The sequence below is a fragment of the Vidua macroura genome, chromosome 6, assembly GCF_024509145.1.
Source record: "Vidua macroura isolate BioBank_ID:100142 chromosome 6, ASM2450914v1, whole genome shotgun sequence".
Lineage (NCBI taxonomy): Eukaryota > Metazoa > Chordata > Aves > Passeriformes > Viduidae > Vidua > Vidua macroura.
The window spans coordinates 49,951,011-49,978,202 of NC_071576.1; the positions used below are offsets into that span (position 1 = coordinate 49,951,011).

General features: G+C 39.2%; 1 protein-coding gene across 1 annotated transcript in view; it reads left to right on the forward strand.

Annotated features, from left to right (window-relative positions):
- The first annotated feature begins 1,188 nt into the window (after positions 1 to 1,188).
- ABCC8 (ATP binding cassette subfamily C member 8) overlaps positions 1,189 to 27,192 on the forward strand; it is a 77,484-nt gene continuing 51,480 nt past the window's right edge. The window contains exons 1-8 of the mRNA XM_053980673.1: positions 1,189 to 1,336; positions 2,577 to 2,718; positions 5,353 to 5,474; positions 11,208 to 11,374; positions 12,721 to 12,963; positions 13,805 to 13,993; positions 18,769 to 18,933; positions 21,123 to 21,278. Of these exons, the coding sequence (XP_053836648.1) occupies positions 1,189 to 1,336; positions 2,577 to 2,718; positions 5,353 to 5,474; positions 11,208 to 11,374; positions 12,721 to 12,963; positions 13,805 to 13,993; positions 18,769 to 18,933; positions 21,123 to 21,278 (1,332 nt within the window). The remainder of the gene's footprint in view (positions 1,337 to 2,576; positions 2,719 to 5,352; positions 5,475 to 11,207; positions 11,375 to 12,720; positions 12,964 to 13,804; positions 13,994 to 18,768; positions 18,934 to 21,122; positions 21,279 to 27,192) is intronic.

The window sequence follows — 27,192 nt, forward strand, 5'->3', positions numbered from 1 at the left end:
CTTAACCACACTGCTGTAGCTCCAAACGACTATACATAGGAAATAAAGTTCCATGCAGAGAATTGCTTTTTCTTCCCTCCTGTCCAACAGCAAGATCAATAAAAGCAGTGTGACAAAATTAATTTTCAGGTCTATTAGTGAAGTTGTCTGTCCAAGAAATTGCATGTTATGTTGAAGGAAGAAGGAAATGTTTCATTTATCGGTTCATTTCCCTTAGAGGCATTCAGCCAACATGGAGCTTTTGCATTTTGAAGAGTGAAGCCTGGATATATGGACTCTTTTTGTTGAGTATTTCATGGCTACACACCAGAGATATTTGAATCTTGGACATAGATTCAGCCTGTGCTAGAAAGTGTGTGCCAGGTGCAGATTTCTGATGCACATCACATTTTACTTTCCAGTGCTATCCCCCAGCAGAGAGGTATTTGATTGGAGTTTTTGTTTGGCATTGGCTCAGCTGAGCCTCACTTCTACTCAAGAAAAAAAGGAATTGGAAATTTTGATTTGTAGATTATTTTGGTGTACATAAAAATGCTTAGGGAGTGATTTGGAGCCCACTCAAATTAGTGATCTGATTCTCAGAGACTGAGGCAGTCTTGGTGGAGGGGGAAAACAGTTAGGGTTTAACTCATTTTAGGGGTAAAAAAAGGTAAGGCACAAACACAACAGCTGTTCAGGATATAATGTTGAAATCTCCTTTGGGAGGAGGGTATGGCTGAATACATGACTTATTCTAATAATATCTTTATCACAGTTGAGAAACAGCGAAAGCTGACAAGTTTGAAAGAATAGACTTTCCGTAATCTGTAATTCCTCTGTCATCACTAATTTAATGTTGGATATTTAATGTTCTGTCATATTAGCGATGCATAAAACGCTCAATACCGAGTCCCGAGAGCCCTGGAACACGGGGCTGGTGCCCTGGGGTACCGAGGGCTGTCACGGCACGCTCGCATCGGTCCCAGCCGCGTCAGGGAAGGGACGTCTCGTCCCCGTCCCCGCCGACCGCTCCCCCAGCGCCTCGCTCGGGGCTCTTCGGGGGCGGTGCCGGGGCGGGGCAGTGCCGGGGCGGGCACAACGCGGGGCCGGGGCCGCCGCCGCTCCCGGCAGGTGCAGGCAGAGCCGCGGCCGCGCCAGCCCCGCCTGATGTGCGCGGAGGCGGCGCCCGGCTGCGCACAGGGTCCCGCCATGGCCCTGGCGTTCTGCGGCGACGAGGGCAATTCCACCGCCTACAACGTGGACCACGGCGTGCTCAACAACGGCTGCTTCGTGGATGCGCTCAACGTGGTGCCGCACGTCTTCTTGCTCTTCATCACCTTCCCCATTCTCTTCATCGGTGGGTGCTTGCGGCTCTCCCTTCCCCTGTCCGCCTGTGCCTCTCCTATTTCCCCCGCTTTTCCTTCTGCCTCTCTACCCGCGGTGTTGCTTTGCCGTATCCCCCCGGCCAGCTTTGTCTCGCCGTGGGTTTCCCTCCCCCGCGCGTGTGCCGCGTTTCCCCCCGCCTGCCTGGCCTCCCCTTGCCGTGTCCCCCGGCCTGGCCCTGCCCCCGTGCTGCATGGGAGGCTGAGCTGCTGTTGGGATGCGGTGCGAGCTGCTCCGGCGGCCGCCTCTCCCCGGGCAGCGGGGCCCATCTCCGTCTGTCAGGGCAACCCGCGGGGCTCCCCGCAGGTGAAACCCCTTGCGCAGGCAGGGCAGGAACGGGTGATGCTGGAAGAGACCGCAGGATTTGCCCTGCCTATGTAGGGCAAGGAGCAGAAATAAATGTGCAATTAAATCCCAGGAATCCTGACAAGTAAGTGTTGCGTTATGAAATATCACTCCCAGCGATTACTACAGGATCACAGCTGCCTGGCAGCTCCCCCTCATTACAGGTCCTGCCCCGCGGCGGTGGCTTCTGCGGTACCTGAGGTGGATGCGATTTGAGGTCACAAGCCGGGCGAGGCCGGTAGGTGGCCCGGTGGTTCAAGACACGGGGCTGTCACTGCTCCGGATACCCTCGTCCAAAGCCTGGACCAGCCTGCGGAGAGCCACGGCGCGGGTTGGAGTAACACACTCGCTCCTGGGGATGGGAAAAGGTCCGGTGGGGAAATAGCAGCCAGCACAACTGTGAAAACGGGGTCAGCTGCTTAGAGTTCTCTGCGTTTATCTGGAATCTCTCAGTACTGCTAATTTTTAGCGACATAAAGCTTCACCCCTTTTTTTTAACTGTTTAAAAGAATTGAAGGGAAAAGAAGTAGTGCATTTATTATACTGCTTGTGTATATTTGTCAAAACGTTACTTTGTTGTTCATTTAAGCTGTGAATATATTTGAAAAATGTTTAGTTCATGTAATTACTTGTTGGTAAGTTGCTAGAAGTATAGGAATTTAAGGCTGCGTCCTGTCTGAATTATTGATTTTATTCCATATGAAGTGAGATAGTGAGAGCACGGTTGTGATAATATTCAAATGCATGTGTGTTTAACAGCAGAGCTGTGTCAATGTTGGTATGCCAAGTTGTTACATATGTGGTTTGGGTGTTTTGTAAGCAGGATCTTTGTGTGTCACTCTTGTCTATGATTCTCTTTTCTCTTTTAGGATGGGGGAGTCAGAGTTCCAAAGTACATATACACCACAGCACATGGCTTCATTTTCCTGGCCACAATTTACGCTGGATACTGACTTTTATCCTCTTGTTTGTGCTGGTGTGTGAAATTGCAGAGGGTATAGTGTCTGATGGGTAAGTGTTTGTCTGCCTTCTCCTGTTAGCACTGAGCAGTTTAAAGGTTTCAGGGTAGATATTTCCCCCCTAAGTTCTCATCTAAACCATATTCCTTGTGGTTATGTACATATAATCTGTTTTCTTAGTGATTAACCTACCAACCTTGTATCAGAAATTCCACAGACCTTGCCAAGTGATGTACACATGCACAACCAACCTTAATCATTTTTAGTTCAGCTTAATGACACTATCTTTCCAAAGAGTAATCATAGATAAATCCTAATGATTCAAGCAGATGGTGACATTTTCATTATATGTTTTATGTCCGTGGACCCAATCCCACAGTTGTTACTTAGGAGGAACTCCCATGTGCACAGTAGGCTACACTATTCACCCCCAAACTGAGTTCTTTTCATCTAAATAAGAGGAATGAATCTGCTAGGCCTTAAGTCACACCTCACAGAGTTTCTTCTGATGATTGTGCACTATATCTCCTATGTTACCTGCAGCAGAGCAGCTCATATTATGTGAGCATGAACCATCATCTGTTATTCAGCTTAGGATGTCACTAAACAGAAATCTGTGGAAAAAAAATATTCCAAGTGAAACAAGTGATACAGGAGAGTGATTTATTTTGAAAAAAGCTAATTATATAACAATGAATATTATCTCTTCCTATGGAGAGGCATGCTTTTTCATAACGATTATGAATTTGAACCCAAGGATTATGAAATGGAAGCTCCAAATTAAATAGAAAAAAAACTTCCCTGATTAGCTATCTATATAACAAGTATCCACCAACCAGTGTGAAATGCACTGCAGCCTTCTGGTGTAGAAAATGATAACATCATTATTATTTTAACTTATATAAATAGGATGTTTCTCAGTGCCACTTTTTTTTTAAGGAATTTTTCTCTTGCTTATTCAGAGTTATCAGGGTGTGGGATGCTCAGAGCAAAATCTCCTGCTTTGAGTTTTTTTCCTTTATTTTTCTCACTAGCAATGCCTCTCATTATATTTATTTGCTATTTAAGTTGACTCAGAACACTGCTGTTAAGTAATAGGTGTCACCTGATGAGAATCAAAGCTCTGAGCTCTGCTGTGGGAGTGCCAACCCACAGTCGTGCTTCCCAAGCACTCAGTAGGCTGGCGAGGGCTCCAGTGAATAGAAGAGAGTTTTGAGACTCATCAGCTTTCTAAGAACCAAAATGGATCAATGCTGGTGAGTCCTTTTGGCAGCAAGTGGGTGCTAAAGGCTTTGGCATCTCAGCAGTGGAAGTGGCCTATTGGAGGTACAGTTATATAGGGGAATTCCAGCAACTGTGAAATAAATAGATTTTAAAAGCCTCCCACTGCTGCAGTGTTACCTACTGAAGCTTAGGCTGTCTGAAGAAATCTGTTCTTGTTGGTGTTTTTTGTCCTTGCTGAGAATTCAGCTCTGGTGTACAAAACCTCCTGGCATGACTAGGAATTTCAGAGGATCCTTTCTCATTTTGCTATATTGACATCCAGCTATTGTCAGCAAGAGGAATTCAGTGTTTGTGACAGGCTGTGAGCATGGCTCCAGCCAGCTCTACAGAGTTCACCACAATCTTCATTGAGGGAAGGCTCTCCTTTCTAGAGCAGAAATGCAGGAAATGGTTGTCCTGAGCACCTATGGTTCTGCTAGACATTTGGAATGCTCTGCTCTCAGAAATGTGATGTCCTGTGATGATATTTCATCTCCCTCCCAGCACAGCTCTTCTTGTCTCTCCAAACTCCACAAAAGTAGTGTTTGATGAAGCAATAAGAAATCCATTCAGAGGACACAGTGTGAATTTCCCTAAATGTTTGTGTCCTGAAGTCATATTGGTACCTCCTTCTGGTGAAGCTGGCTGGGAGACAGAGAAATTGTAGCCCTTGATAGCATAGGGCATTAAATTCTTTTTTTGAAAGAAAGAAAAGGGGGAGAGGGCAGGAAGAGAAAATGAGTAGGAGGAAAGAGGGGGGGAAAAACATATTTTTGTTAAACACTGCACAAACCAACAACATTGCCCAATAATTCTAGTATTCCCAAAGGGCTGTATTTGGCAGGCCCCCTTCTGCTGCTACCTGAAGCAAAGCATTAGCACAGTTTTGCTTTATAGGACAAAACATAAGAGTGTATGATTCTGTTATAGGGGTTTTTTTTGTTGGCTTGCAGTCACTGAAGACAGACCTCACTGTAAGTAAATCCTGTGCTGTGGTGCTGTTCCTTCTTTAAACTGAAAAAAATGAAACACTTCTACAAAAATGCTTCTGTAGAAAATCTTGAATTGTGCTGTCAGTTGGTCTTATCTACATATTTTGATGGACAGCTCCCAAACTAGTTTAGCTTAAATTAACTTTTCTCATTTTGGAGATGAGCTGCTTGTCCTAATTTAAACAATGTTCCAATTGATTTCAGTAGGAAATAGGAGTACACACCTTTCATTTTCAGCACAGAGGAGGAATTTGAAATCCAACTGTGTGATTTAGAAGCAAAAATTCAATTAAAACTTGGAGGGGTTTGCGCCCATAACTCATTCTAGAAAATCTTACATCAGAACAAGGTACGGTTCATGAATTAAAAGGGAAATATTTAAATAGCTGAGAGGTTTGCCTTTAACAGATTTTTTTGTTGTTGTTTTGAAGGGTTTCTGAATCCCGCCACTTACACCTGTACATGCCGGCTGGAATGGCATTCCTGGCAGCCATCACATCAGTTGTCTATTACCACAATATTGAAACATCTAATTTCCCCAAGCTGTTAATAGGTATGTCGCAAAATATATGCACCTGGAAGTGTGCTGTGGTGCTGTGTGTCTACTTCCTTGGTGGCAGGTCACTGCAGTGTTCTATGACCAAAGCTACCCCTCTATGTGTGCTCAAACATTTCATTCCTTTTAATGCTTTTAACTTCTAATAATAGTCTGTGTAATGTTCTCAGGGATTCAATGAACCAAACTAGGAAGAACTGCTTTTGTGGGAAAAGTAGCATGGGAAATTGTTAACTCTAAATCCAAACCCCCTTGTCAGCCTGTTGTGTAGAAGCGTGATGTAAGAGTGAAGAAATCTTCGTGTGCGTGGTCTGTTGAAATATGCAAGGAGCTAAGGAATGACATCCCTGACTTTCAGTCATGAATATATTACTCTGACTGCTTGCTCTTGCTTCATGTTCCTAAAATTCACTTTGAAAACGGCTTTTGAATGGAAAATACTATGAATGAAAAGAACTACCTAGTCTACTATGTGTTTTGCAAGATTGTGAACAAACTGTAGCTACAGAAGATCCACTGCTGCTGGTGGTCATGCAGTTGTTCATGTGTTCTCATCTGTTTAAGTAGACTGCAGTCTGGGGATGTCTACATGCTTAGTCACATCCTGTTAACTGTTATTTCTTTGGTTCTGGCTCATCAAATTTTGTATCAATAGATCCTTCTAAATTTGTCTTGTGCCATTGTATCTCTGTGTATCAAAGTCTGGTTCTAGTTTTTGTCAGGTGGGGAAAAATCAGTAATAACTAGATTTGAGAAAGCTTTTAAATATTGAAGATTATTTTGATCTACATGTTGGGGTAAGTGAGAGTCCTGTTCTGCAGAAATAGGCTGTAACTCCTGGAAAAGAAAATTCCTCTCCAAAGACTTAGATTTCTGTCCAGGTTGCTAAGCCTTGTGTCTTCTCATTTGGGACTGCTCTTCTTCCTGTACCTTTCTTTTAAGTAGGATCTTTTTTATCCTTTAAGAAAGGTGAGGTCATTTAGTTGCTTTTTAAATAAGTCAACAGAGTATTTTTAATGCTTTCTCACAGGAAGGCATTATGCCTCAGGAAGCATTGCTAGTCTATTACATTTGCCTATAAAGCAAGCAGTGATTTTTGTGGTTTTGTTTTTTAGGTTGTTTTCTTGTTTGGGCTTTTTGTTGTTATTTCAGATGTATAATGCAATGTTAAATAATTTAGTGTCACAGCCACATTCCTGCTGTAAAGTCTTTGAGAAAGTTAGCAAAGTTACAGCTGGTAGTTGATTACCCAATTTTGCATAATTCCTTCTCAGTAGAGATTTCTTTTTTATGATAATACTTTTCAGTGTTTAGAGTGCTGATGCTGGATAAACTCTGGACAATATTTGAATACTAAAAAGTTGTAACAGCGAATACCAGCACTTACTTAAGTATTATAGATGAATTTTAATTTTGCAAGAATTTCCAAGGACTAGACTCCCTCAGAAAACCTGGTCTTAATAGCTCTTAGGCAAAAAAGGAAATCAGATGATCACAGTCTTTGCCACTTAGTTTGTCTGATTTGAATTTTACTCCAAAATCTTCGCAAGCTGATGGTCTTTGATTTTTATTTTATTTTTTTCTTTTGTTTTTCTTTTATTTGTCCTAAGACAGACATTTCTGGAAGTCTCTATCCTTTGTTCTTAACTGCACAAACTGTGAGGATTGTAAATTATCTTTCAATCTTAATTGCAGCTACTCTGTATTGACATCTGGGACTAGGCAAGGAGCACTTTATGCAAATTAACCCAGTATGGATAGTTAAATTGTACATTTACTCATCTGCCAACCCACTAGAGTGCAGTGTGGCCATGAAGCAGCTTTGCTTTAGAGCCTCATTTTATGAGGTAAATGAGAACCAGGAGGGAAAGCTAAAGTTGGTGATAAGCTTTTTGCTGGGTGTATAGGAAACTGGGCTTAGGTAGAAGAGATCTAATGTTGTGCACACACGGAGCAAAGTAGAAGAGCTGATGTGACATCTTGCTGCTTCTGAGCATCAGTGAATTTCCAGCAAACTGCAGGGCATCATCTGCCTCAGCTGCAGGATGAATGCTCACAGCTGCAAGGAGTTGGTAGCTGTTTAAAAGAAAGACTAACAGAGCCTTATCCAAAAACTATTAAATCCAGCAGGGGAACTCACAGTGCAGTGGACCCTTAAAGGTCTGTTCATTAATTCTGAACAGGATAAAATTTTCCAGTCCCATGAAATTTTGAGATCTGTTCTTTTTTAAAGATCCTTTTCACTCTGTACCTTAAAGAAACCAAATTGATTTGTAGCTGTTCATAAACAAGTAAGAGGCAGATACCATGACAGACATGAGGATTAGCATGTCTCCTTGGGTATGCAAAAGGAGGACTCAAAGTTCCTCTACTGATTCTGCTCCTGCCTTTCAGCTTTAGCCCAGGCACCTGGCTATTTTGAAGAAGTCATTCTTAATATTTCTTATCAATAAAAGTTGACAAGGTTCAGAATATTTATTCACTGCAGCTAATGATTGAGTTCATGAATGTGGTTGAGTGACCCAACTATTGGAACACCTTGATCTGGTCTGAATGTGGTTTTTTTTTCTGTATGATTTTTGGTCTATAATTATATTTCAACAAATGTAGCTGTTAGCATGTAGTGCTGTTTACCAGGGCACTCTCGTAACAATGCTAATTTTGATGCTCTTTGTACCACATGGTTGCATACATTTGTACAGTTAAGCATGACTCATTTTAAATAATTTTCATACTGGATTGGAAAATCTGCTTTTTCGATGTTTAAAATACACAACTGAATGGTAGCATCTGATTCCACTATTTTTTAAGTTAGTTTCTTTGTTTTAAAGATAAATAAACCTCAAAAATTGTTAGCAGGAGAAAACGATGAAATAACAACAGGACTTTGAGGTTTTAATGTGAAATGGGTGGTAGCATGGGAACACACAAATTTTTTTTACTTTAGAAAATTGTCCTTTTTTTTAAACCAATATTAATTATATGACTTCCTTACTGTTGCAGTATATGCCACAGCACGTCACATTTGAGAGGGCCACGATACACAGTGTCACCATACAATTTCAGAAAGCTTCAACCCATACAGAGTAACACCAGACCACTTCAGAAGGCTTCAAGTGTCTTTCTTGTTCTTTAGCCCAACCTTTTATACCCCTCATGTTCATGCATTGCACCTGTGTGCCCTCTCTAGCTTTTTGTGATTGGTCAGTGCTCCTGGCCACTCCATGTCCCATAACCTTCACTATTATTCACCTGTCTTGTACAGCTGTAGCCCACTGGGGATGAGGCAGGGCCGCAGTCCCACTCCCAATTAACACAAACTGTGTACCTACACCTTACCACTACAAGACAGGGATCTATTTTTCTGATTCAGAATTTTTGTCCTTTTGCATTGTAGTTGTTTCCCTTGGAACTGGTTTATCCTCTAAGATGGAACATCTTGCATAAAAATATTGCTTATTGCTTAGTACAAAAAAAAATTTCTCCAAACAGGCACAGGTTAATTAATAAATCCTATCCAGTTAAATGTGTGGCTTTTCCAATTGGGCTTAATTCAGTGAAGGTGTAGAAGAGTTTGAGTTATTGAGTTACATTGCCTCATTTTTCACAGATGTGGTCCAGGTGAGAATCTACACCCCGGTGGTATGGGTTGAGGGATCTTACATGGCCCAAGAAAAAGCAAGGTCATTTAGGCATGTAGAACAGGTCTAAAGCAATCCAGTAAATGTAAGTGTGCCTCTGTGGTCTGATCACTTCACAGTTCAGACCAGTGGAAATTCTCAGAGATAATTTCTAAAAACTCTCAGCCAAAATGTACTCACCAGCCAGATGATAAAAACATCATCTATAAAGAACAGAGCCACAATTGTATTTTCTAAGGAGCCTTGAGTGGCCTGTGAGTGTTCTCCAGATCAGATTACATACACTTGTATTCAAAAGCAAAAAGCTAAGTAAATTGTTATGTTTGGCACTTTGTAATACTTCTTAGGTAAAAGATAAATTAACGTTATAACAATAATAATAAAAGGTCATACAGACCCTTATTTAAACCCTAAATAGGAGAATGGCTCTGCTAGTTCTTATTTATAAATCCAAGACACGCATAAACACCTGTTGGCTTAGTTGTTTTTCGGAAGTCCTCCACTGGTTGATATTTTCAGTGTGCAATGTTTAAGTCCCTTTTATTCCAAGAGGGATGTGTTCTCAGCCTGTTGTTGGAAGAATGAAATAAAACAAGGTTTAACAGATAAAGGTGGTTAAGAGTAGAACAGCATGGAATGTAATTCTTGGATGAAGTGAGACTTTATAGTCAGAAGTACTGCAAATAGGAAGGAATAGTGCCTCGAAGGAAGCAGTCTGGAACAGGATGATAAGCAATCTAAGTTGGGAAGATGGTAGGAAGCCTCACATAAAAAAGCTAAGAAAAGAGAGAAAGTTTCTCTTTATAAGAGAAATTTGGTAAGTATATCTTTAAAACCCTCTCTGCAACTGCATCGGCCACTGAAGTACAGTGTGCAAATACCTGACCAGTCAGTGTTTTGCTCTTATGAACTGGCCTCTTAATTTTAGAGGAAGAGAGGTTCCCTTGGCAAATGTCCTAATGCAGTGTTCCTGTACTGTTCGTTCACTGTCATCATTAAAAGGAGAGGTTTTTAACTTGATTTCTGTAGAAGCAGGACTGGCAGTCCCAAACCTCACATGGATTCACTGCATTGAATTTAGCTTTGCTTGGAAAGGGTAGCCCCAGAGTACATCTCCAGAGAGCTTTCTGGTGCCTCAGCATAGCTGAAACACTACCAATTCTTTGAAATTTATGCAACTTCCTGTTTTTAAGTTTCCTGTATTTAAGCTAGACTTAGAGTTGCTAATGCCTTGGTTGAAGTCTTTCTCCGGTAAGACACTTGGAAAGCACATCCAGGCATTTCTTGGCAGTTAGAGCTCATTCCATCTGTTGCACCATGGCAGATACAGCAGCAATGAAAGATGTATTTAAAATATAACCCTGGGAGGCATTTCCTTAAGAATAGGGAACAGGAGCTGACTTATGGTGTGATGAATGGTATGGGCAGTGCTTCCAAGTCACCAGAGCTTATTCCAAGGATTATTTAGCTGTAGCTGATGGTAGCATGAGCACCTTGAGACAAGAGGTTTTATAGAATACTAAAAAGTGAAAGTTGTATTCCATGAATGCCAGAATATGCTTCCTTGATGTGACTGTTTTATCTACATCGTGAATTATGTATATGGAATTTGTGTTGAACGATAGTGTGACAGCAGTTTGGACAAAGTATTTTAATATCTGTTCCTGACACATCCCAGAGATTCACAGGGAATTTTCCTTCAAGCCACATTCATAGCAGTCTTTTAGCATTAACCAAATCTGAAGAACATTATTCACAGCCACCTTCACTTTTGGAGCAACAACCTCCCTTGAGCTGATCATGTGGACATGGGTTTACAGCAGATAAAATTTTCTTCAGCAGACTTCACTTTGTGAAACTTTTGAAATATCACTAAATCTAATAGAAAAGGCATTTTGAATTAACATTATCTTAATATGTTAATGTTTTTGGAATTAAATTAGGCTTCTGTTTGACATGAGAAAGGCCACTTTCTGGTTTAATAAATTTTGTTGAATTCTTCCTTAATTATATTTTATAATACCATTGTATATTTTTGCAACTATAGAGCTGGTTAATTTGTTTGGTTTATTTTTTTTTTTCTCTACAGCATTGCTGTTCTACTGGACTTTAGCTTTCATAACTAAAACCATCAAATTTGTGAAGTTCTGTGATAATGGGGTTGGATTTTCTCAGCTTCGATTTTGCCTCACAGGACTCTTGGTTGTTCTTTACGGAATGCTACTAGCTGTAGAAATCAATGTCATCAGGGTGAGGGTATGTAACTATGCTAGAAGTCTCCTTCTACTAGTTTTTATTGGTTGTTTTTTTGGGTTATTGGTATTTTTTTTAATTCCCTTTTCTAGGTACTTGGTGTAAAATGCAGTACTAAAAGAGGAAGAAAAATCCAGTTAGAAATAGAAATCTATTTGACAATCAAGGGTTAATACTACTTTACTAGGCCAGATGAATCTGTAATTTCAAAAAATGCCAGACTGTTGTTGACAATTTAAGATCAATTTCATCTGTTCGAGTTTGCTGTAAATTTTTAAATTATTCTGTTTCAGTCATGAGAGCCAAGTATTTCTGATGCAAAAGACTGGTAGAAAGGAATTGTCTGCTCTATCAGAGAATATCCTAGACACAGAAAGAGCATCTCTCATTTTCCAGGAGACAATCACAATAAGTGATTTATTTGGGCTACCAGGGTTCCTCCCAGCTACAATTTTTTCCTCTGCAGTGTCTGCACTCATAATCTAAACTGAGACTTTGGAGACTGCTGGATACATAAATTCCAAAGTTCCCTTCAGCTGGCACTCACCAACTGTGCACACAAATTAAATTTAGGAGAGAAAGAAATATTCCCATGTAATTTTTTTTTCTGCAGCACCAGTAGTTCCATGTTCTGAGCTAACAAATGTGAAGCAGTGTGGTGTGGGAGATGAATCCCAGTGATAACCTCAGGGCTGTGTCTTAGCTCCTGTGCCCCATGTTGTGCTGCCTAGAACTCAAAACAATGCTGGGACTGTCCTGTTTAAATAATTGAGGAGGTCAGTCTCTTCTGACGTGTCGCAAGTAAAAGGACAAGAGGAGATGGTTTTAAGTTGCACCATGGAAGTTCAGATTAGTTATTAGAAAAGCTTTTTTTTACTGAAACAGGGGGTAGGCACTGGAATAAGTTGCCCAGGGACATGGTGGAATCACCACATCTGGAAGTATTCCAGAAGTATCTGGAAGTATTCCAGAGGTGTCTGGAGATATGGTGTAGGGGTGATTAGGGTGGTTCTGGTTTGGTGGTTGTACTGGATGATCTTGAAGGTCTCCCAGCCATGATGATTCTGATTCTGTAAGGTGGTTTGGGTTTTTTTATCCTGCAAATATGCAAATTTTTGCACGATAAGCAGAGTCATAGTGAATGATAAGAATTACCTATCTCTAGACTGGATGTCTCTGATTATCCTCAGTACCTGAAGAAACTAGATTGCTGTATTGGTTGTACTTGAATGTCTTTTAAGAAACCAAGACTGATTCATTGATTATCTGCAATGTCCTTATCTAATCTTTGTGCAGTTGTATTTTCTACACATTCACTGTGATTCTGCTGGCATTTTTCTGGATTTCAGAGGTATGTTTTCTTCAAAACCCCTAAAGAAGTTAAACCTCCTGAGGATCTCCAGGATCTTGGTGTTAGATTCTTGCAGCCCTTTGTGAATCTGTTATCCAAAGGAACATACTGGTGGATGAACACATTCATCAAGACTGCCCATAAAAAACCAATAGACTTGAAAACCATAGGCAAGCTTCCCATTGCTATGAGAGCTCTGACCAATTACATTCGCCTTAATGAGGCCTTTGAAGCACAGAAGGTATGCAAAGCATGGAATTATGTCTGTCTGCTTACTCAGAGCTTGTGTTTTTCATTAGTTTTTATCATATAAGCATGACACAAAGAGATATAAACAGATATGATGCAAATGAAGTATTCCTTGGCATAGCAGTCGATATACCAAGAGGCCACATCCTCAGCTGTACTTTGTACAAATAATGAACTTTCTCTAATCAAATGTGTATGTCAAGCACATTACTGGTTAAATGTGTGTGAAATGTGTACAGCCTCTATTTTGATGTGGAAAGTAATCGTGGACTGTGTTCACTGAACACCATTATTCCTCCTAAGACCCTGGAACCACTCAATTACACCATCTGTATTAATTAGGCCTTGCAGGGCTATTTTTTTTTTCTATGTTATTGCAGTTACAGTTTGTCCATAGGAGAGTTCAAGGCTGAAACTATCTCAGCTCAAATTAATTTTCACTCCTCAGTGGGAGCTGAGTGTGTTTTGGGGATTCTAAGAGAACTTGTTTGCATCCTGACAAAGAAGTGTATGCTTCCAGTCTCTGTGTTCACCAGAGAAACCTGTCACCCTGTTTTTTTTTCCTTTCTCAGCAGGCCACAAACAACACACTTACTTGATCCCTATTAAAGGTAGAAAAGAAATCATGGTTCTTTTTGTGGAGAGAAGTGCAAATTATTGCTTTGTTCTGACTCTACAAAAAGAAACAATAGTTGTAGTTCCTCTGCTTTCTACCTGAGAGTTTACAAATGGTTGTCAATGAATTAAAGCAGTGATAAAAATACCAATGACTTATCAGACCTGTGGTTAATGTATAACATAATTCTTACTAATTTTAATTGAATTCTGACCAGAACAAAAGATCATCGTCTCCCCAAGGATCCAGATCCATTTGGTGTGCTCTCTGCTGTGCTTTTGGAAGACCCTTACTTCTCAGCAGCACATTCCGTATTCTGGCTGACTTACTTGGATTCGCTGGGCCACTCTGTATCTCTGGGATTGTTCACAACGTTGGGAAAGGAAATAACACCATCCGCCCACAGGTACTGTCAAAATGTCATCAAAAGAGAGGAGTCAAAAAAGGGATGCTGTGACTCTGTATTGTTTGTCCTCAGTGAGGAAAGTGACTCTGCGCTGTGTTTGTGAGTGTTGGCAGTGCCAGTGTGAATGTACTGCCTGATACCCACTCTTGTACTGTGATGGATGCGTCCAGTGCAGGGCAGCAAAGGTGGTTAAGGGACTGGAGCATCTCTTGCAAGGAGAGGCTGAGGGAGCTGGACCTGTTCAGCCCCGAGAAGTGACTGGGAGGGGACATCATCAATTTATACAAATATCCAAAGGGAGGGTCTCAAGAGGACGGAGCCAGGCTCTGCTTGGTGCTGCCAAGCAATAGGACAAGAGGCAATGGGCAGAAAATGATGCACAGGAAGTTCCACCTGAACATGAGGAAAAACTTCTTTACAGTGTGGGTGACTGAGCACTGGAACAGGTTGCCCAGAGAGGTTGTGGAGTCTCCCATGCTGGAGGTACTCAAGAGCAGCTGGGATGCAATCCTGTGCCATGTGCTCTGAGATGATTCTACTTGAGCAGGGAGGTTGGACTAGATGACCTCCAGTGGTTCCTTCCAACCTGATCCATTCTGTGATTCTTTTGGGGGCAAAATATGTGAGCCACGCATCTAGTCAGCCTTGCATTCTGGAAAATAACCTCATTCAAGAGAACAGTGAAGCATGTCCAGAATCCCATCAATATCATAAGGAATTTAGGTACAGTCTTGAGTAGAGATTGATTCAAGTATGTGACCGAGTGCTTTCCAGAAAGGAAAAGTGTGTTTTTAATAGGCTTGGCTTTTCATTTCTAAAAATAAGGGATATCTAAGAGGATTAAAGCAGAGTTTTGTCATCATCATAAAATGCCAATTTAACTGTGACCAAGCATTCCCTCTAGTACCTTTGGGGATGTTAGTTTGAAAGATCAACTATTTTTAAAGGATGCTATTTAAATGAATGCTCTCCGAAAGGAAGCAGACATATTTCTCGATTAACTAAAAATAAAAATGTAACTCAGGAAAGCATCTTTTCATTACAAGCTGGATTTCTACGAGATAGATCAGTTTATTTCTGCAGCTCACTTAGTGTCTGATATAAGACTGTTTCTAAAGTCTGTTGACACTCATGGAAATATACCCATTCATTTAAGTACACTTTGGATTAGGTCCACTGTAAATATTGAAGTCCATCAGCTGCAGTGCAGAAAATTTAACAAAGGCCTCAGGCTAAAATTAACTGTTTGTCCATTTTGCAACCCTTATACTAATATTTGGAAACTTTATTGTAGCAAGTAGGTTCAATGGAAACCAGTTAAAGCAGGAAATGAGAAAATTAAGACTATAGTACTATGTTGCAGCAAAGTACTGTGAAAGCTCTTGAGCTCTGCTTTTCTGTTTGGGATGCTGTTTCAGCTGAAATTGTGATTTGATATAATTTACAGATTATCCTATTTAATTTTCCTATAAAAGTGTCAGCTAATGCTTCTCTGTGGAAAAGCAAAAGTTCAGGTCTGGTCCTGATAGACCCTAAGCAGAGCTTCATCCAGCCTGGTATCCTCACTCACTAGCTAAGCAGTAACCTCACTGTTGTCATTGACACCAATTTGGGATCGCCTAAGAGCAATAATCACTGATGGTCATAGTCCACAAGTGACACTTAAGAGTCACTTATTTTAACTTTGCTTATGTTTTCCTTATGTTTTGACATTGGTTTTTTTTCTGGCAAGAATCTAACTACATTTAAGTTTGAAAATTGTTTTTGCTGGGTGAGGTGAAATATCTTTCTAATGAAGAGTTTCTATTCAAATTATCAGGAAGCAGACTGGGGTGTTCAGGAGGGCTCCCATGTATGTTCACATACCTAGCCAACTTGGTCTAATTTAGAAAGAAATACACCAGCTCTACTGCTAGGAATGTTATATCCCTGCTTGTAATGAGTCAAAAAAAGAAAACCTTGCCTTATAGTTTGCCCCTGTGAGCTTCACAGGTGTGAGAAAAAAGCTTTTTAAAGTGCTGTCATATGAAGGTAAAGATAAGTGGGGGGGAAACAGTGCTTGATGTGCTGCTGAGTTTGAGGGCACTGGAAAGAGCTGCCACACAGTGAGACAGAATCAGATAAGCAATATAAGTTGTGAGTACAATGGAGGGTGTCTTACCCATGTCTTACCCAGCTACATCTTAAATATTTAGATTGAGATGTTATAATGAGTCAGCTGTATCTTTCAAAGAGAAATTCACTTTGTGAAACTGAAGGCAAAGAGATAGAATAATTGTTCTGCTCTTCAGGTCCTTTGTGGCAGATATAACCCACCATGGAGCTGTAACTCAGATCACATGGCTGTCACAGGCAGTATTAATTGCTCAAGTAGTTAGAGCACAACAGTGTCTTAAATTCTGTCATGCTCTTCATGTTTATTTGTAACTCCAGTATCAATATTTATGGCCACCCCAGAACATTCCTATGTCATGGATTTCTCTGAGCGTTAATCATTTCACACTGAAGAAGAGACTGACAGAATGATAACCTTTATCATTTGCTGGTAGCATCTTCCATGTTGCACCGTTAGGATTAGCAGTTCCAGTATTAGGAGTGGCTGCTGACATTCAGAGATGCAGCAAACTCATTATTTAAAAAGTTCTTGAAGTCATAGGACCCAGTGTAGCAAAAAGCCCAGTATTGACATTAAAACTGTGTGAGTCTAGAGTCTTTATGAATTTAAATAGCAGCTTTTTTGCACAGCCTTTTACTGGTTTAGAGCAACTTTTAAGAATTGGCGTTACCCTGAAGTTTTCAGGAAGGTGGGACACTGAATATTCCCAAAGCCATTTCTGAAAATGAAACACCTAATTATTTCTGTCAACTTCTTGAACAAGATTAGTTGCCTTATATGTGAAAAGTTCAGGAAGTGTTCAGGTATTTGTTTCCTGCAGGCTGACAAGTGTGTGTAGAACCTATTGTAGCTTAAACACAGGTATGCTCAGTAAGCCATAATGGCCTGATAATGCATCTGAGGCTTGGCAAACATCTTGCTATCAGCAAGTGTGTGATCTTTATGTATGTATGTTTGTCCTCTTTTTCTCTCAAGGGTGTATTAGAAGAAAGGATGAGAATATTCATCTCCCTTTCTCTCTTTGTCTATTATATAATATTTTGATGGGAGTCAGTGCTGCACCAGAATCTCATTGCTAGAAAAGCATGATTTGTCAAACATAGTTGTGAGAAAAAAAAGTATTCTTTTACATACAGTAAAAAGTGGTAGCTGCAGAGATTAGCAGTACTGGCCAGATGTGTATGGAGGACAGCACTGAAAAACTGAACTTGTAAGACTAAATAATCTGGAAGAGAAACTAATTTTTAGTGTACTATAGACTATTTGTAGTATAAAATGCTTCTGTAGCCTATTTGAATTGCTACGGGATAAGTAATAAATTAGGGCTTTAAAATCCCCTTAGGGTGCAAATAGGTAAAATAGCAGTTAAATGTCTCTATATGTGAACTATAATTGCTGGCATGTACTGTAATTGTTCAGTTTTGCCCTTAATACAGATTTTAAAATTTTCTTCCCTATTATATTCCTTTTCACCTCTGCTCCTCTTTTCTTCTTTTCTTCTTTTCTTCTTTGCTTTATATCTCTGGCACTGATTGGATACTTCTTTTTTTTTCTGGGCTGATTTTCTTGTCTCAATGATTTGAATTGGCCCAGGAAGAAATCCAGTCAACTCCCCAGCTAGTGCACAGTGAGCAACAGAAGCGTGCAGGTTGGAGCAACCAGGGTGTAAATAAGAGTAAGGAGAAGTTTGTTCCTTTTCCAGCTGGCTCAGGCAAAAGAACAGCTTAAAAACCTAAATTTTGCCTCTGTATGAACTTGCCATATGGGTTTTTTATGAAGTTAATTGCAAGGTGCAGATCAGATCTAATAAAATGTACAGACACTGAGAGTTGTGAAATACAGCTGATTAACTATTATAGCAGTTGTGAAAACTTCAACAGCAAAGAAAATATGTAGGCAAGAAAAAATGTGCTGAGCAAGGGATAGAGCGGGAGTGTAAATGGCAAGAAGCCCTCTGAAAGGGAATAGAGGGAGTCATCTTCCTAATTTTGCCTTTAATGGAAGCCCAATTCAGCAATCAAAGTTTTGAAGGAGCCAAGAGGAGAAAGAGGATTATGGAGACACTTTAGTTACAGAAGGCTTCCCATGGTGAGCCAGCCTCTCAACTTGTTGTGGCACCAAAGTGTCAGCTTGTTAAATATAATCTGAAATGCACTATTTTCCCATTGAGCTGTAGACATGCTTCAAAATGCACTTTGGTGATCTCATGAGCTTGTTAAAAGGTAATGACCATATATGAAAGTGAACAAGATGCTGCATGCCAAAATAATTTGCATGGTTCAAAGAGTTTTGGGTATTTTACAAGTTCTAAAGGTCATTTTTAGTGTTCAGTAACCTGAGGTGTTAAAATAAAGAGTAATTTTTCCCAAAGGATATTAACTGTCCCTTTCTGATGATGGCAGTGCACATTTTTTAATAAATGACCATATGGAGTTACTCAGTGTTCTGGAGTTTTGGAAGGATATCAGATAAGCATCATTTTGCATTTAAATGAAGCTTACTGAGTTGGCATGTTTGAGACTGCTTCTTTGAAGTGATAAACTGTGAGGTTTCAGACAAGGTTGGGAGCACTTTCAAAGTAATAAACTGGGATTATCTCTGCTTCTTAATTATGCAAATTACCATTGCACCTGATTTCTAACTTTCTTTCTTTTTACAGACTAAAATTCTTGGTGTTTTCTTTATTTCATCACAAGAGTTCCTGTCCAATGCTTATGTTTTGGCTGTACTCTTATTTTTTGCCCTTCTATTGCAAAGGACATTTCTGCAAGCATCATACTATGTCGCTATTGAAACAGGAATCAACTTGAGAGGGGCAATACAGGTACCAAATAAATTACTAATTAACATTTTCACACCCTCATCAACATGTAGTTGTAAATATAAATTATATAGTTGTTAAATTCTGAAATGCTTCTCTCCTGAAATGTACTGAATGTACCATTGCTGTTAGAAATTGTGTTAACCCTAAGTTCTGTTTCCTTTGCGTCTTATTTTGATGGTTTTATATAAATGTTTATTTTCAATATCCAATGCTGTATTTCTTCTTACCTTCAAGCAAAAATTTGCTGACAGTAAAACTGAGTGTAACTTTTGAAGTAGTTTAGATGTGAACTGCACCTCTCCCATCTCAAAATCACATCTCATGTGATTTTGGTAGCATCACATCCCATGCAAAAAAAAAAAAATCTTTAAAATGTATTGCAAATATATTTTGGACAGAAGGATAGGTTGTATTCCCAATGCATGAGTAGTGTTTTATTCAAAATCTGCCAGGCACAGTGGAGTCTGTAAGCACTGAACATAAGTCAGATTGCAAAAATGGGGTCTGTATAGCTACAACTGCAGCTCAAACTTTGATGTAGCATACAAAGCTCTGTGCCTGGAAATGAGAGAATTTGGTGTAAGATTACAGTGTGGGATTGCCAAAGGCACTGACTGAAACCTACCCTATGACAGCATGAAATCCAGGCTTAGTGTAACTTATAAGTTACACTATTTATCCCCTGAGTTGCATGGATCCTGTGGGGAGTTTCTGTGATTGATGGATGCTTTCAATACCAGCCTAATTGTTTAATTCTGTTTTGATCTTACACTTGGAAGCACTTGTCAGCAGACAGACTTCTGGTTTCCATCCATTGGTTTTACCTGACTAGAGTGAAGTAGAAAAATTCCAGAGGAATAAAAATTTGACCCAAAAGTACAGAAAAAAAAAATTCATGACTTGTATCAAGTGGAAGAGCTGCATATGAGTGAAAAATACAAGGACCAAAGCAAATGCAATAGGGGAATAGTTGGAAAAGAGTGCTAAATAAATTTTGTTTCAGAAAAGCTTTGTATTCACTGTTCTGGATAATAGAGGTCCAGATAATGCCAGTTGGACTATTCAAATTCGAACATTTTTAGTCAGCACTCTAAGCAGCAGATCAGTGTTAATGGCGGTCTCCCTGCCAGTATACTTATGTGGGTATTCTCAGCTCAGTCAGAGAGAAAGAGAAAGGTTTTCTAACCAGGCAAGAGCCTGGGAAACAGTTGGGAAAGAATGTAAATAATTCTCTAATCTATCTTGTTATTCACATTGTTTATAGATATGTTCTGCTACTGTGCGTCATTCACTGCACACCAATGGTGTGACATGTTTTTACTCTAAGACCAATGAAATTAGTCTTCTCGATGTTCTCTATATATAGAGTGGTACATTTGAAATAAAGAGAGAGCTCATTTTCTTTGCCTTCTGATCTGGAGTTCTCTGTTCCCGTCCTGCTCAACAGCATCATTCTTATACTTTTTTTCCTATGTTTTTTTCTTTAAATATTTTCTCTCCTCCTATCCTATGTAAATCTGCCACTGTTCAGTGTGTCCTATTTGATTTTTACCAAACTAGCTGGTAAAAGTATGCTTTCATTATTTTCTAGTATGTTGTTTTTATACCTGGTGCCTGATTCTGCACTGAGGCAGGTGCTTAATTCAGTACAGAATTGTACCTGAGACATTCACTGTCTGTGAATTAAACTGTGTAATGGAACTGAGTTCTCTAAGCAAAATGCAGCAATGTTCTCAGCCAGGAACATTGTGCTGAGGTTGAATGGGACCTGAGTCAATTGCCTGAAAAAATTAACAAGGATTATAATACATTAAGGATTATATATTGAATCTAATAATATCTTGGTGTTAGTTACAGGAAGGGCACTCTGGAGATGCTGGAGGTATAAATCATAGTTGCTAATGTGGTTCTTGGACATTTTTGGACAGTAAAGGTTTCATTCTCTTATTGATGTACAAGGATGAAAAAAGGTACTTAGACAACCACAATGCAGGTAACAGTGCTGCGCTTTGTGTCAGTGAGGAATAGTAGCTTTAAATTAAGAAATAATGTGAAAGGCCAAACTTTATTCTTGTCACTCAAGTTATTGGAAATATTGTTTGCCCTCAACATGCTGGGCCTGGGTTTTAGATGGAGCCTGAAGTCTCATTTTATTTCTGTATGCTAGTACCTTTTGATCTCTCTTCCAGACAAAAATATACAATAAAATTATGCAGCTTTCAACTTCTAACATGTCTATGGGGGAGATGACAGCAGGCCAGATCTGTAACCTGGTTGCCATAGACACAAATCAGCTGATGTGGTTCTTCTTCCTCTGCCCTAACCTTTGGGCTATGCCAGTACAGGTAAGGTGATTAAATGTGCTTTTGTTCTTCATGCACATCAGTCTGTAGGGGTTCATTGCATGTGAGCTTTATGAAAGTAGGAATATTAAAGAAGTTAAAGAATAACTTGAAATAAAATTTCAAGCTATTAACATCTAGAAATATTGTCTGTAATAGATTACACATCTGTGACTGGACTTTAGGTATTTATGATTGTATTAGGATCTTGGCTGCTGCCAAAAATGCTCTGCATTTTTATCAATTTATAGGGTGCATCAGGTTGCTGTGCATTCATTTATTACATCAGGGAAGTTAACTGGAAGATATTGCAATCATTTGTTTTGTGAATCCCAGCAGAAGCAAGAAAAGTAGCATAAATATGATTACATAGAGATGATCCTCTGGACATCCCTTAAAACTGCTGCTGCTTTTTGGATGACAAACTCCACAGTTTGTCATTGTTTTGGAGGCTATTCTTTTTTGTTATAACATAGTTGTTATAAAAAATGGTTTTGCTGCTTTATCCTCTGGTGTCTTTGGCCTCCTGTAACTAAACAACAGTCTGATCCCTTCAGTCTCCTTTCCAACTTGGATCACCTTATACTTCTATTTAAGAATTTCCTGAAAAAGCTGTCAGTAAAGCATGAAGTTTCATCTGATACTCAGTACCCTGCAAGTCTTCCTGCAGGGTACTGAGCTACTTCCAGCTTCCAGCTACTTGGTGCACTTTTGTTGGGTGTGCTTCAGTGCTAGCACAAACAGAAGAGGCAGTAGAGTTTAAATTCTCTTATTGGTGAATTTGGTATTTTCTAGGCGTATAATTTTGTTTCAAAAACATGATGAAAACTTCATTGTGTTCATGTCACAAAGGCACAGAGAGAAAAATAGAGCACCACACAGAGGCTGATTTTGCTGGTGTGTAAGTCAGAAACCTGCAAGTAATCTCTCCAGCAGCTTTGCATTTTGGGTTGCTTGCCCTTACCCAAAAATTAAATAGTTTTCATGAGACTGTATATAGACACCAACTGTATATAGACTGTATATAGACTATATACAGACACCAACTGGCAGATCATGTTTCCAGGCAGTTTATAATGTGTTTTTAGGGATGTTGCTTAGGAGTTTGTGTCCATCAGCATCTTATACTAGTGATTTTCTCCTTTAAGATGGTAAGCATATAAGAAAATGACATTGAAAAGCTGGGAATGGGAAGAAAAGCCAGCCATTCAGTTAACTAAACTGTATGAATGTCTTTCAAAGAGAGAGGTGTTAGACTACTGGCCATCAGGACTTTTTCTGACAATAAAGATATTTACTAAAATTTAGTGGATTTTGTAATTGTTCCTGTTGAATAGAGGAGATTTTTGTCAAGCTGCTACAGATCATGTGATAAACCAAATTAACTTCCTAACCTGAGGAAAAAAAAAATGCCTGATTTAGCTATTTGCCCTGAATTTTTTCCCCTCACTGAGGAAGATACTTGGGGAGGGGGCAATGTAGGTAATTTTTTATTGTCAGTTATAGTGAGTCTTTGAATTTCATCTTGTATCCTCTTGTGTAGTCTGAGTCTTGGAGTATTCATTCTCTGAAAAAGCAGTAAGTGTCCTCTTGAAATACTCTGAATCTTCACACTCTGGCTACATGTTTGAAACCTGCTGTGTTACCACAGATAGTATCTCTGGTAGTGGGGGTAGATTGCTTCTGAGACTGCAGTAGGATGTGGAGGAAGAAATAAACTGCCTGAATCTCTGATAAAACTCTTGCTGGCTCCATGAGACTTTTGCAAAGCCTCAAATCAGGATAGTGAGCATATTAAGGTGTAAACAATCAGCAGTTTACTGATGACTTCTTTTAACTGTGCTTTCTACACGTGTGAGATGTAGAAAACCATGCCTGTTAAGATACTGAGATTTAAGGTGATTGTGGCCATGTTTAGGTCACAGTGTGGTTGCATACACGCAATATAAATGCATTTTTCTCTTCCAGTGCAGTTACTCCTGCCCAAGAGGTATGGACTAGTTTTTCTGATCTACTGTGGAGGAACTTATATGGCAGTTTAAAACATTTTGCTTTCTAGAATTACGGGAGGGTGATGCATATAGCAGTTATCATCTGGAATTTTTCAGAAAGCAACTTGACTTATTTTTTGGCATGGTTTCCCTGAAATTATGGGTGGGGCTAGAAAAATTTGAACCAGATTATTTTAAAGTGGGGAGTAAAAAAATGATCAAGGAATATATCCTAATATTGATGTCTAAATTACAAAAGAGATTATAATGAAAATTAATTGACGGGAAATATCATATTAGATAAGGTTACATATTGGCAGTTTGTTGGTAATAATTTAGATGTCAGGATATTTTCATTCCTTTTATGGGAAGCACAGTAAGAAGTCAGTGATTGTAGACTGCTAAAATGATATTGCTGAAAAACTATGGAGAGACAAGAAGAGTCCACCCCCTTAAAGATAATGTCTATGTTATCAATTATTATAGACAAACTATGTACAAGCTATCAATTTCATGTACACTTATTTTCTAAGACCTGTCTGGCAGCACAGCGTAGAGAGTGCTTTAGTGCAACTGAGAATTAATCCAATTCCATTGCATATTCTGTAACAACATTTTGCTCTATTGGGCCAGAAGTCACAGACTTGTAAAGCCTTCCTAACAGTCTGCAGAAAATAAAATTATATTTGCATTAGAATTCCCAGTGTGGTGCGCCTTTCCAGATGAGAATGATCAGTGCTGGAGTGTGCTCCTGTTTTGTGGGTTGTGCACTCCTTGCCAAAATCAGTGAGTCACGTTGGCCACAAAGACTTCTTCAGAAGGTTTTTCCATAGTATTCACTCAGTACCTTGTTTTATGAGGCAGTGAAAACAATTACTGGCTGCTTGAAAGGTGGCTAATACTACATTGCACAAACTCCAAACAAAATTATTATTTAAAACAGGTTTTTTTTTTAATTGTTTTGTAGCTCTTAGTCTAGCAATCAACATTTCAGCATCTGCTGTAGATTTTATAATAGCCATTCATGACAAGTTAGGTTCTCTATACAGTCCAGATAATTTGAGCCCCATCCTTGCTCTGGCTGGAGTCAATGGGAGCTTTATCATTGCCTTAAGTTAGTGTTTGAATGTTATTGAAATCCATGAGAAGAGGCCCAAGGATTCCAGTCAGTTGAAAGATGCCCTCAGTAGGTTTGGCTCAAAACCCTGGGAACAAAATGAGGTCTTATAAAGGCCTTCTCCCCATGCCTCCATTTGATAAACACCCTTGTTTGATTTCATTGTGATTATTAAAAAATCCTGTATTCTCGTAACTCTGGCTCCTTGGTAGGGACAGCTTATGCTTGTAATGAAAGGACATTTGTCTCTTTCAAAACTGCCCACAAAGCAATTTCTGGCTGAAAATATTTGCCATCCTCAATAAATAATCAAGACAAAATAACCAAAGCTATTGGCGAGCTTTTTGCTCATGATATTTATCTCTGGCAGAGAAGAGCTTTGGGATTTTGATGAAAGAGAAGCAGTGTTTCATTACACAGACTTTTTTTTAAATATGATTTTTGCCTTCTTAGGAATATTGATGAGAGCCCTCCCATCTGCCAGATACTGTCCCCCAGAGCTTAGATGTTATCTGTCTACTCTTTATTCTTGACTCTGTACTTTGTGATGTCACATAGAATTATGTTCAATAAGATTTCAGCTCTTTTCAGATACAATTCTTCTTTTTTTTTCATACATGCTGAAGGTGAAACAAACTTTAAGAGATTTAGAGATTTTAGAGGAGCTAAGATTTTTAGTTAGAGATAAGCCTTACTAGAGTTAATTAAAATAAATGAGTAGGGCTTGATGAAGTTAAGAGTTAGTAGTTAACTAATAATTGATTGCTTATCAACACAATGTTTAGTTCGCTGGGTTTATAATGAAGAATCTAGAAACTGACAAATAGCTTTTAGGAGCATAAGAAAATTGTGGGCCTCCTCTGTTCTGAAACCAACTGAAGACAAGGAATGGGAGTTCTACCAAGGTCCATTTGTCATGTTTGCATTGAAAAGGTAGAAAGGTCAGAATGAGGAAGACCTCATTTACTTCCTCATTTTGGGACCCCTCCCCATGAAAGGGACCACCGACCCATTTCAAGGAACAAACTACACATGCTTAATAGCTTTTGAAATTATTAGCATACAAAGCGAGGAATGGGATGTACCAAAATGATGAATATGTATTTGTATTTTGGGTATTCAATTCTTGTGTGGATAAAAGTACTCTGTAATCATTTGAAAGGTTTTGTGTGTATTTGGGAGCTATCCCACACGCTGCCCGGTGTCGCAATAAACATACACTTTCTAACTTTAAACTGTTAGAGAGTTTTTGTCTGTCACAGTTGGATATTGGTACTAGATCAATATCCATATTTCTTTAATAAATCACAGGTATTTCAAAAGTTTGTCTGTATTATCACATTATAAAGAAGATGAAAATGGGATAATTTTTAACCTATTGGAAACACGGGATTTTTATTGCAAAGACTGACCCTCTCAGTAGCTAGGATGAGGGTTGGAAAAGCAGCTGTGAGCTAGTAACTCTCTCAGGATCCAGCTGGGATAGCTTTTCTTGCCTATGGGAGAAGCTGATGCTCTCTTTTTAGAACCAGGTGGTCCCATAATGTCCTTGACAATCAACCAGTAGGTTGGGAAAGCAAGAAAACAGGGAGTCAGTGTTCTGCAGTGGCTTCTCACTGTTTAATGCCTTCCTGTATTTTGAGTGCCCACAGCATCTGCCCATGATGAAGCAGTTGGGAGTGGAAAATCTTGATCTGTAAAGACCAAGACCATTTTGTGTTATGGAAGAGAGCTCTGACAGGGGTATCTGGCAGAGGCTTTGTGTGTTCTGTTTGGTTTCAAACACTCATTAATTTCCTGACTTCAGGTGGAAGCAGATTGCTCACTTACTCATCACTGAAAGACTTTTTTTAATTTGCAATTTAACCTTGCCTCTTATTAGATTTGTGGTTCATATACAGTGGGGTTTTGCTTTCATGTCACTGCGTATTTTCTTATTCAATACTGTGACTCATTTTGAGAGTCAGGTCTTAGTTTAATTCAGCTGTAGAGAGGCATCAGAGGGTTCCTAAGAAGAAGAAAAGTCTTTTTTCTCTCTGTGCTTTAAATTGATGGAAATGTGGAAACTACAAATTACCTTTTTTCCTGTAAACAGCTGATTCCTATAAATGTGTGGAAATATGCATATAACCATTGAGCTTTGAAATGATGGAAGACTGTTTCTGTGAAGGTTATGAGAGTGTACAAACATGTCAAAAGTAGTAGATTACACATTAAGGAAATTTCCAATTATTGGGGTTTTTTTAATTAAGGGAAATGATGTATGAAATTAGCTTTTTATCCCTGTGTCTTGTGATAATTAACTTTGGTAGCTTGTATATATTGTTTGTGCTTATTGAACTGCTTACAGTAAGCCCTCTCCATCCAGACTGTGGCTTTCTTCTAGACTCTTACTTATGCAAGGTTTTTTTGGGGTTTTTTTTGGGGTTTTTTTGGGGGTTTTTTTGGGGTTTGTTTGTTTGTTTGTTTGGTTTTTTTTTGGTTTTTTTTTTGGTTTTTTTTTTTTTTTTTTTATTTTGGTTTTTTTTTTTAACACTGTTTCTGTAACCTTTTTCAAAAGTAATAGTCTGTCTGGCACTGTAGATCCTTTAAACAGGTCCTTGCCAGTTTATGTCAGAGATTATCTGAGGTGAATGTTCTCAGTGGCATACTATGTTATTTGAAAGTGTATTTAAATTAAATTTTATTTAATGGTGTTTTTCTAAAATTTATTTACTTTTAAATAAAGTTCTTTTAAATAGTTTTGAGAGTTAAATTACAGAAGATACACAAACCTGTAAAACTTTCTTTTACTGTGCATAATAGGGAG